The 12,199-nt window shown below is 41.4% G+C and overlaps 1 protein-coding gene across 3 annotated transcripts in view; it reads left to right on the forward strand.

Annotated features, from left to right (window-relative positions):
* Positions 1-12,199, forward strand: part of drc1 (dynein regulatory complex subunit 1 homolog (Chlamydomonas)) — an 81,093-nt gene that overhangs the window by 40,113 nt on the left and 28,781 nt on the right. For all 3 annotated transcript variants that reach the window (XM_087977148.1, XM_087977162.1, XM_087977155.1), the window contains exons 11-13: positions 97-293; positions 4,388-4,477; positions 6,418-6,507. In XM_087977148.1, coding sequence (XP_087833274.1) covers positions 97-293; positions 4,388-4,477; positions 6,418-6,507 — 377 coding nt within the window. The remainder of the gene's footprint in view (positions 1-96; positions 294-4,387; positions 4,478-6,417; positions 6,508-12,199) is intronic.

The raw sequence follows: 12,199 nt of genomic DNA on the forward strand, positions 1-12,199 counted from the left end.
TATCTTAATGCTCCAATTCATTTCTTCAATGCACCAATTGAATATATTTTGATGTTGGTAAAATGTGAACTTTAACAGCGTTTAAACTTGTTTCAGCAAGAAAAAGGGAAAGAGATTTGGACGATGGAACAGAAACAGATACAGTCCAGGAATCATCATGGTGGAATGCTCTTTTCCAAAACATTTGTTATTCAGCTAGTGAGGAAAAAGCATTGGAGTTATGTGGTGGAACACCTGGAAATATCTCCTTGTCGACTGTCAAAACATTGCTAGAAGTCTTGTGTGATGAGTCTGTAAGTATTTTTCTTATTCTCAAAAACAGCTTTTCGTTCAATAGGATGTAATTGTGTCAGACTCTCTGTTCAACCTCCAAAATGTCGTGAACATTATTTAATTCAATGTGCTCCTGTACTATGTAATCAAACTCCAGTGTGCATTGCACACAAAATAATTGCTGTGCATATAGGTGATATGTATATGTACAATGGTGTGGAATTTTGTGTCTCAGTATTTCCAGTGCAATTCACCTGAAAATCAGCCAAACCACTGCAAAAGATTTTGGAATTTCTGGTGCAGGTTATGTTCAATCGAAAATGCCCTTTCACCATTTGGCGTGCAACTAAAGACATTGTGCTGGAAGATGACCATGACCATAATACCATCCATGCCCTAGATCAAATTAGTTACCATGTCTTTTGTTGGCTATTTGTTCTATGTTAGTTGGCCGTCGAGGATGTTAAAATTACATTTTCTTGCTTAAGAGCACTGAGAGAAACCTTTACTTTTTTAATACACCGTAAAGGTGATTTTCCTCTGCTCTTTTTAGTTCTTCTGTGCTGCAGTGTGTGGTGGCTCATTGAAATAATGTTCTAATGCAGCTTTGTTTGTGCGTGTTGAGATGATTGGTTCTGTAGTTCAGTACTGAAAATGTGTTGCTGGAAAAGCGCAGCAGGTCAGGCAGCATCCAAGGAACAGGAGAATCGACGTTTCGGGCATAAGCCCTTCTTCAGGAATGAGGAAAGTGTGTCCAGCAGGCTAAGATAAAAGGTAGGGAGGAGGGACTTGGGGGAGGGGCATTGGAGATGCGATAGGTGGAAGGAGGTCAAGGTGAGGGTGATAGGCCGGAATGGGGTGGGGGCGGAGAGGTCAGGAAGAAGATTGCAGGTTAGGAAGGCGGTGCTGAGTTCGAGGGTTGGGACTGAGACAAGGTGGGGGGAGGGGAAATGAGGAAACTGGAGAAATCTGAGTTCATCCCTTGTGATTGGAGGGTTCCTAGGCGGAAGATGAGGCGCTCTTCCTCCAACTGTCGTGTTGCTATGGTCTGGCGATGGAGGAGTCCAAGGACCTGCATGTCCTTGGTGGAGTGGGAGGGGGAGTTGAAGTGCTGAGCCACGGGGTGGTTGGGTTGGTTGGTCCGGATGTCCCAGAGGTGTTCTCTGAAACATTCCACAAGTAGGCGGCCTGTCTCCCCAATATAGAGGAGGCCACATCGGCTGCAGTGGATGCAATAACTGATGTGTGTGGAGGTGCAGGTGAATTTGTGGCGGATATGGAAGTATCCCTTGGGGCCTTGGAGGGAAGTAAGGAGGGAGGTGTGGGTGCAAGTTTTGCATTTCTTGCGGTTGCAGGGGAAGGTGCCGGGAGTGGAGGTTTGGTTGGTGGGGGGTGTGGACCTGACGAGGGAGTCACGGAGGGAGTGGTCTTTTCGGAACGCTGATAGAGGAGGGGAGGGAAATATATCCCTGGTGGTGGGGTCCGTTTGGAGGTGGCGGAAATGACAGCGGATGATATGCTGTGTATGGAGGTTGGTGGGGTGGTAGGTGAGGACCAGTGGGGTTCTATCCTGGTGGCGGTTGGAGGGGCGGGGCTCAAAGGCGGAGGAGCGGGAAGTGGAGGAGATGCGGTGGAGGGCATCGTCGATCACGTCTGGGGGGAAATTGGGGGAAATTCAAAGACCACAATTTCCCCCCAGACGTAATCGCCAATGCCCTCCACCGCATCTCCTCCACTTCCCGCTCCTCTGCCCTTGAGCCCCGCCCCTCCAATCGCCACCAGGACAGAACCCTACTGGTCCTCACCTACCACCCCACTAACCTCCGTATACAGCATATCATCCGCCGTCATTTCCGCCACCTCCAAACGGACCCCACCACCAGGGATATATTTCCCTCCACTCCCAATCAGCGTTCCGAAAAGACCACTCCCTCCGTGACTCCCTCGTCAGGTCCACACCCCCCACCAACCCAACCTCCACTCCCGGCACCTTCCCCTGCAACCGCAAGAAATGCAAAACTTGCACCCAAACCTCCCTCCTTACTTCCCTCCAAGGGATACTTCCATATCCGCCACAAATTCACCTGCACCTCCACACACATCATTTATTGCATCCGCTGCACCCGATGTGGCCTCCTCTATATTGGGGAGACAGGCCGCCTACTTGTGGAACGTATCAGAGAACACCTCTGGGAAACCCGGACCAACCACCCTGTGACTCAACACTTCAACTCCCCACCCTCTCCACCAAGGACATGCAGGTCCTTGGACTCCTCCATCGCCAGACCATAGCAACACGACAGTTGGAGGAAGAGCGCCTCATCTTCCGCCTAGGAACCCTCCAATCACAAGGGATGAACTCAGATTTCTCCAGTTTCCTCATTTCCCCTCCCCCCACCTTGTCTCAGTCAAATCCCTCGAACTCAGCACCGCCTTCCTAACCTGCAATCTTCTTCCTGACCTCTCCGCCCCCACCCCACTCCGGCCTATCACCCTCACCTTGACCTCCTTCCACCTATCGCATCTCCAATGCCCCTCCTCCAAGTCCCTCCTCCCTACCTTTTATCTTAGCCTGCTGGACACACTTTCCTCATTCCTGAAGAAGGGCTTATGCCCGAAACGTCGATTCTCCTGTTCCTTGGATGCTGCCTGACCTGCTGCGCTTTTCCAGCAACACATTTTCAGCTCTGATCTCCAGCATCTGCAGTCCTCACTTTCTCCTCTGTAGTTCAGTATTTGCTCCATATGTGTTGTTTGCCTGTAGACGCTAGTTTGAAGTTCCCCAGCTCTACTGTGACATCTAGGATTGGCAGTTTATTGTTGTTTTCCTCCTCTTTAGTGAATTCTATGCCAGAAAGGATATTTGTATGTCCGTAAGGGTATTATTGTTGGTCTTGAAGGTTTCCTCTAATTTGTTTCGTTCAGTGATGACAAAGCGGACCCAAATTCAGCTACGTGGATGTCACCTTTGTCATCACTAAACGCAACAAATTAGAGGAAACCTTCAAGACCATCAGTAATACCCTTACTGGGAGAAAATTCACTTTGAGGAGGAAAACAACAACAAACTGTCATTCCTAGACGTTGCAGTAGAGCATCTACGAGGAACTACGAAGAGCAGTGTATTCAAAAATACTGGTACCCAATGAACACAGTCCACCGATTTCTCAGCAACAAACCCAAACAAGCAGACAAAACACACCCAAAAACCCTAGCCACTTTTCCCTACATCAAAGACATCTCGGAAATGACTGCCAGACTACTCAGACCTCTTGGCATCATGGTAGCCCACAAACCCAACAACACACTAAAACAGCAGCTACTGAACTTGAACGACCCTATACAGACAACAAGCAGAACTAATGTCATTTACAAAATACCTTGCAAGGACTGTAACAAACACTACATTGGACAAACAGGCAGAAAACTAACCACCAGGATAAATGAACATCAACTAGCCATAAAAAGACATGACCCACTCTCATTAGTATCCTTATATACAGATGAGGAAGGACACCACTTCAACTGGAACAACACATCCATCCTAGGACAAGACAAATAGAGACAGGCCCGAGAATTCCTAGAAGCATGGCATTCCAACCGGAACTCTATCAACAAACACATTAACTTGGGTCCCATTTACCACCCCCTGAGAAAAAGAACAGAAAATGACATCACCACAATAAATCATGTCACCCCAGGAAATGACATCACCAACCCAAGGAGCCCTAAACACATAAATAGAAAGCGGGCCACACCACCAGTGCTTCATCCGAAGGCTCAGTGTTGATGTTATCTAGTATGGTGATGAAATGGCTGAAAATGAACCTTCCAGCTCAGTGACCAAATTTACATCCAGAATCTCGACCTGAGCTACAAATCTTCTCAAAACTCACTAGTGATAAATAACTGATTAAGATAGAATAAATTGATTTTTTTCGATTATAAGTGCCAGTCTGTTGGTACATTACTTCAAAAGGAAAAAGAAAATGCAATGAATCTTTGTAGCAGTCACAAGACAGTGGGTAAATTCCCTGTGGGATATATTTATTTCCATAGAATTCCTATGTATATAATATTTAGAGCATAAAGCAATATTTTCCTCTTTTGACAGGGTTTTCTGATTGAAAGCAAGCTTCTTAAAATTCTTGCTCCCCTCAAGAAGGATGAACAATCGCTAATAAAACTGGATGCCATTTTTGCTGTAAGAGCTACAGATTTTCATGAGAACATTTCCTTGTAACCTTTAGATTCTGTGTTTGATTTGTACAAATACTTTTTTAGTACTTAATGAAACTAAATAGTATAAATACAATCGGTATCTTGAAATAGAAGCCCTTTAATTAAAGTGGTATGACGGTATAAAATGTGCACTTTAAAGAAAGATAACCACATGGCCAGGTACAATTGCAGCACTCATGTTAATATTTTCCACTATTTCAGTTAGCTCCATTTGTGACAATCCCTGATGACTAATACTCCAACTATTTGCTGCCTATTTTGGCTGTTGTTATTATGTTTGATTAATTCATTTTGTTCAGAAAAATGGAGACAGGCAATGCTAAAAAGGCTTGCAGAAACCGAGGGAATGTGGGATGTATGAATCTTTAAATGCAACAGGACACACTGAGAAAATTATTTCAGAAATGTGTAAGATCCTTAACTTTATAAAAACAAAATAAAGAAAAAAGTTGTCCCGAACCTGCTTTGGCTCCAGCTGGAGAACTGTGCTCCGTTCTGGTTTTCATACTTTAGGAAGCATGTCAGGATCGTAGAAGGCGTATAAAGGATATTTGTTAGAATAGCACTTGGGATGAATGGTAAATTACATTGAGAGACAGAAAATTTTGGGGTTATTCATTAAGTAGAAAGGTTAAAATGAGATGTTTGTGCAGTCACTGTGAGTAAATCAGGTGAAGCTGTTTTCAGTTACATAAATGTTAAGCAAGCAGAGGCACAGATTTAAGGTAAAGTAAGAAGAGTTGACAGAAGGAACATGTTTTATTCAATGAACTGTTATGAACTGGAGTGCAGTACCTGAAAGAATGATAGAAGGACATTAAATAATGGTGTTCAAAATATAATTTGATAAATATTTGAAGATAAAAGATTGGGAGAGCTTTAAAAATTAATTGTGTTGACTTTCAAAGAATCAACAGAGCCTAATGGGCAAGTGGCCCTCTTCTGTGGTGTATAATTCTTTGAATACTAAAGTGGAAAAAATAAATTTTCTTTCTCTTGTCTCATCAAACAATTTGGTAGAAAATTGGCAACATGTACTGAATTTGCTGTGACATGACTGATCACTATGATGAAATGCAGTGCAAGTTAATTGTTTCATTATTGGGTTGATAAAGCTCTACAACATGCATAAATTCTTACATTCCATTATGAAGAGTATAAACTATCATTCCAAAAGTACTGGTAGGAGTTTCTACATTGGTATATGTTTGGGCCCTTTTCCTGCATAAATGATAAAACCCACACTTCTAAATTGTAAACTCCAGTTGGTCATTGATAATTGTAAATGAATAGCATGTACTTTATATTAAAATATCTAGTAACACTGACCTTTTTAAATAAAAGGATTTTTAAAAAAAATTCATAACAGAATTGAATTCCAAGGAAAAGTTCTATTTAGGTAGCTGAGATGTCACTAATTCATGTATTTAATGTTTGCTATTTTCATACAGAACATGTTCTTAATAGCAAAGAAGAAATGCTGTGATAGGCCACGATGTGTAGTCAACGGAAAAGGATCAATAAAAATTAATGTGTAATTAGTAATTTTCTGAATTAACATGGAAAAAAAAACCCTTTATTTCTGTTCCCAGGTATGGTTTTCGCAACTGTCTGACCATAATGATAAGATTTACTCGAGGAGACCCACAGTTAATACAATAATGACTTTGGTCCTCACATGTGTCATCATACATGAAGAAAATGATCTGGGTAGAGAAAGAAGTGAATACTTGACTGACTTAGAACCTTATAAATTTAAATTGTGCTCTCTCAAGGCTATCTGATGGTCATTCCAACGGAGACTACATAAATTACTTCTTTTCTGAGAGGTGGATCTACTATTGGACATATCTAACTGTAAAATAAAAATAGAAATTTTGTTTATTTTTTTATTTTATGTAGGCTTTAGGATTAGAGAATGAAGATGATATCATCAAGTTGACAGAGTTCTTCATAAAGCATTGTAAATCTTCGAAACATGAATTAGATAAGGTAAGACCCATTAACTTCAGAAACAAATTTAAGTGCGCTTTTGACTTATGATGATGAGGTGCCGGTGTTGGACTGGGGTGGACAAAGTTAAAAATCATACAACATCAGGTTATAGTCCAATAAGTTTATTTGGAAGTACTAGCTTTCGGACTGCTGCTCCTGATGAAGGACCAGTGCTCCAAAAGCTAGAACCTCCAATTAAACCTGTTGGACTATAACCTGGTGTGGTGATTTTTAATTTTGACTTACAGTCATCATTGCACTTTGAAAGAGATACTTTGGTATTGCATTGCTGAGCAATTTATTTTAGAATTTTAGAATAATTAAAGCCTTTTAAACTTGGGTTTGAATGTCAATATGCAGATGTCTCCTCTTACAGAAATGTAAGTTCATTTGGAAGAAGTGTATACTTTTTGGTTGGATGGATGTTGTAATCAACTGTAAGTTTGTTGATTTTGTGAACTGATATACAATATGCATACATTTTAAACTGGATTAATATAGTACTGGAAGCTGGTATTGCTTCTCTTCTGAGTAAATTTGATTTTAACATAAATTGGAAAATTGCCCAAAAAGTTTTGACAGTTATCCATCTAAATACAAATGAGAATTTGCGAAGTCTTTGCGTTGTATTCTGAACCAGTGGAACAAGACTTGTATCCTCACCTGAGTGCTTTTATTTCTAGTCTCAGCCTGTATTTCCAACTTGATTTTCTTTTAAGTTGGCATGCATCCTTGGCATACATCAGCCATAGCACTTTTGTCTCCCAATTAGAAGGTTGAAAATCAAGATCCACTCCAGACACTTGGTAGTATTGCTGTGCAGCCCTGAGGAATTACTACACTGCCACAGGTGCCATCTTTTGAAGGAAATGTCAAACCAAGATATCTGTGAACTTAAAATATAATTGAATGAAGACCAAGGGCATTCTCTTGATGTCCTTGCCAATATTCATCCCTCAGTCTACACCAAAAAGATCGCCAGATCTTCACCTGCTGTTTATAAGACCTCAAACATATCTACTATCTACAAGATGCACTGCAGAAATTCACCAAAGATCCTTAGACAGCACTTTCTAGACCATAATCAAGAATGACATTGGCAGCAGATATATGGGAACATCACAACCTGCAAGTACCCCTCCAAGCCATTCACCATCTTGACTTGGAAATATATCACCCTTTCTTTCCTGTTGCTGGATCAATATCCTGGAATTCCCTCCCAAATGGCATTGTGGGTCAACCCACAGCAGGTGGATTGTACAAGTTCAAGAAGGCAGCTCACCCGCACCTTCCCAAGGGCAACCAGGGATGGGATTAAAAAATGAAAACCGAAAGAACTGGAGATGCTGTAACTCAGAAACAAAAAATGGAAAATGCTTGAAAGGCTCAGCAGGTCTGGCAGCCAGCGATGCCCATATCACATGAATATATTAAAAAAAAATTAAGGATGAGCAGGAAGTGACCCTGAGTTTTTGTTAATTAGGGCAGCATTAGGCAGGCCTGGGCTTGCCTGCCCCTGTGAAATTCTTAGATTGGACTGGCACTGACCTTTATATTCTACTTCCTTAATGACTTCAAAAGTATATTACTTGCTGTAAAAGTGCTAAAGTTGTGAAAGATGCAATCGTTTTCTTCACTGATAATTAGCTTATTTGATTGTAAAACACTATGGGAAGACCTTAGGTCATGGAAGGACTACAAACCTGCATGTTTATTTTCCTTTCTTTTTAAAGCCTTTGTGAGTTGCAATTTGGAGAATAAATTTTCGCTTTTGTGAGCTTTCTTATTGAAGAATGAGACAGCGTGTGCTCCAGGCTCTCTCTAGTGATAGACTGTCCATATTTTTAGTCATGGAAGGGTGTAATAAAAGTATGTGGGCAGCTCTTCTGGCATTTGGATTCATATCCTAGGAATATATGCTATGCTTCCAGCTCATACGATATATCATCTTAAGTAGGGCATCGTGGGTCAACCTACGGCATGTGGATTATACCGGTTCTAGACAGTAGCTCACCACTACCTTCTCAAGGGCAACCAGCGATGGGCAATAAATGTTAGCCCAGCCAGTGGTGCCCATGAGTGAACAAAAAAAAAATTAGGATGGGCAGGAAGTGACCCTAAGTTTATGTTAATTATGGCAGCGTATCGGCAGGTATTGATCCTTTATCTGCACGTGCAAGTAGCTTCTGAACTTGTCTTCTTATCATATTGCACATCCTCACTGTTTGCTGGCTGCCCAAATGCCAAATTTGAAACATGCAAATCCACTGGCTTAGCATCTAATTCAGTGTTCAGTATCAAAAGCCTTATTAAAAGGACCAGCTGCCCAAATTGCAGGTAAGGAAATTTTGAGTAACTACTATTGTAAAATATCTGCTGGAGATTTTAAAGACAGTTGCAGGACTCTTGGATCTGTCGGGTAACAGAATGGAACAGAAACTGCAGAGAGAGCAAGTTTTATACAGTGTTCTGCCAAATCAAAACAGGACACCTCTTTTCTCCTTGGTAATGTCAGGAGGCTGTCACAGGACAGCCAGGTTCATGTGCATATCCCATAAGTGTTCTCCTTTATGCCATTCCCATTTAGGCCTAAGTGCTCTGTAGTGTCCTGTCTTCTACTTCTCCTGCTGTGGACTAATCCATCAAACATCCTTTACCCTTGGTGTGTCTTCAGCCTATGTGAGATGACTCACTTTATCCTGAATCCAACTCTACCCTAATCTTTTAAGTATGTGCTATGTCAGCATCTACACTGATGATTGTGATTATAAGATTAAATGATGGGCTTCCTCATAACAGCTCTACTGGTGCTCTCTGCTCTTCTTGGACTCCCTTGGCTGGACAATAGCAAACGTGTCTGCAAGCAGAATATCAGAAAGAAGAGGATTGAGCTGAAGGATGTGGGGTTGGGTGGAAACACAGGGAACCACAATGAAACACCTGAATATTGCTCCTCGTTCGAGATGATGTGTTGAAGGGAGTTGCAAATGCAGAAGGGGTAAAAGGCAGAAATATAACTGTTTCTTGAATGTGTTGAATAATGCTGGATGCCACTGGCTTTGTTACAGTTGGCCCCAAGATGTGGAGGGCCATCTGCCGTCTTGGACTTGAGGGTTGCTGGCATCTTTGCTGTCTGCTCTGCACTGCTTCCTTTTACGGTGTGCTGCCTTCTGCAAGAGATGGAAAATATAATTGATTGAGGATCAGTACATTGGGTTGCAAAAGAGCTTCACCAGGATGTTGCTTGGGATTGAACATTTCAGCTATGAAGAGAGGCTGGATAAGCTTGAGCTGTTTTCTTTGAAGCAGAGAAGGTTGGGATGGTCCTGATAGAGGCATATAAGATTGAAGGGTGTAGACAGGGTGAATAGGAAGCAACTGTTCCCCTCAGTTAAAGGGTCAGCAACTAAGGGGCAAAATTTCAAAGTGAAAGCAGGCCATTTAGGAGTATTTCAGTGGAAAAAACCTTTTCACCCAGAGGGTGGTGGAAAACTGGAATGCATTGCTTGGGAGGATAACACACAACCTTTTAAAAAGTACTTGGATGAGCACTTGAAGTGTCATAACATTCAAGGCTGTGGGAAAGTGGGATGAGTGTAGGTAGTAGTATATTTATGGCAGTACTGACCTGATGAGTCAAAAAGCTTCTTTCTGTACTGTATGATTCTATGAAGCAGGCTTTTGAATGTAAAATGTAAAGTATTGGAGGCAGAATGTTTCACGAGGGATTATCAGAAAGTAGAGTTGAGGCAGGTGATGGGGAAAAGTGAGTCAGATGCCATAGTGGAAAAACTGAAAGGAGTGGAGATGTTAAAAGCTGTAAATTGGGGCATGGCAGTAGAGGAATTTGAAAATGAATGGAGGGTGATGAGGAATTGGGACATGGTGTAGCAAAATATGCAGATGCCAGAGTTTTGGTTGAGTTGAAGTTTATGCAGTTGAAATACATGAAACTGATTTGGAGAAATTAAACCTTGGCATTATAACTCACCCAGGTAAATAGTGCGGTGAGGAAGGCATATGGCGTACTGGCTTTTATTGGTAGAGGAATTGAGTTCCGGAGTCCTGAGGTCATGATGCAGTTGTATAAGACTCTGGTACGGCCGCATCTGGAATATTGTGTGCAGTTTTGGTCGCCATACTATAGGAAGGATGTGGAGGCATTGGAACGGGTGCAGAGGAGGTTTACCAGGATGTTGCCTGGTATGGAAGGAAAATCGTATGAGGAAAGACTGAGGCACTTGGGGCTGTTTTCACTAGAGAAAAGAAGGTTTAGGGGTGACTTGATTGAGGTGTACAAGATGATTAGGGGGTTAGATAGGGTCGACAGTATGAACCTTTTCCCGCGTATTGAGTCGGGTATTACAAGGGGGCATAGCTTTAAATTAAGGGGGAGTAGATATAGGACTGATGTTAGGGGTAGGTTCTTCACTCAGCGAGTCGTTAGTTCATGGAATGCCCTGCCAGTAACAGTGGTGGACTCTCCCTCTTTATGGGCATTTAAGAGGGCATTGGATAGGTATATGGAGGATAGTGGGTTAGTGTAGTTTAGGTGGGCTTGGATCGGCGCAACATCGAGGGCCCAAGGGCCTGTACTGCGCTGTATTCTTCTATGTTCTATGTTCTATGTTCTATTACTGAATTGTGGTTGAAGATTTTTGCAGCAGCTGGAATGAAATGGAGGTAGGGCAGAAATGGGCAATAAGTGGAAATGAAATCAAACCGTTGCAGATTGAGGTAGAGTTGAAACATTATATTTCAATAAAACAGGAAGTTATAACTATCACACCTACATAAGAGGTCATGCATTGCTTTTTTATGTCAATAACTGCTGAAATTTTTATGAATATATTATGTGGTCAACACCATTTTGCAAGTAGTTTTTATATTAGTAGTATCATTGCTAAAGCACAGAATGTATAACTGACACAGAGTATGCTGGAGAAGCTTGGCAGGTCTGGCCACATCAGTGGAGAAAGATCTGGAGTTAACTTTTTGAGTCCATTTTGACTCTCAGAACCAAATGTATCACATTTGATTTTTCCAGCACAACCCACATGATTAATCCTTGTACTGTAGTTACTAGTTCAGAAAATAAGTTTTTACACTATTTACTGTGTTAATGATACTGGACCTTGAAATTAAACTAATTCTATAAGTTTTTAAAGTATTATGTTATGGATACATTTATAATTAGTATGTTTTAGGAACTTTTTGTTTGAGAGTTGATATTTTTAAACAAAAATGAATGAAATATCTGCTGAGTAGCTGTTAAAAAACCTAAAGTAATTGAAAATCTAAAAGTGACCTATTACTGTTTAATAAAGCCAGAGTTGGAGATGGAAAACCCCTATATAATGGTTTATGCCATTTTGAGCTCTTAGTGTCAATGTGATGTCTGCTGTTGTCTCATTAAGGAATTAATTCATTTATGTGGCATCCCAGAATGAAGAGAAGGCTTAGGAATTGGGATAATTAGATTAAATCTATGTGTGTGACATCACAGGGCATTCTAATGCCCTTAATGGAAGAACATATGCTATCCTTGCCCGGTCTGCCTCAAATATGTTTACAACAATGTAATTGACTCAGGCTTGTCCTCCTGGTAGTTAGGGATGGGCAATAAATGCTGCCTCAGTCAGTAATGCCCACATTCCATAAAAGATAAGAAAAAACCCCAGCAATGTCA

The sequence above is a fragment of the Chiloscyllium plagiosum genome, unplaced genomic scaffold, assembly GCF_037043375.1.
Source record: "Chiloscyllium plagiosum isolate Xiang-an unplaced genomic scaffold, Cpla_swu_hap1 HiC_scaffold_3, whole genome shotgun sequence".
In the NCBI taxonomy this organism is placed as follows: Eukaryota; Metazoa; Chordata; class Chondrichthyes; order Orectolobiformes; family Hemiscylliidae; genus Chiloscyllium; species Chiloscyllium plagiosum.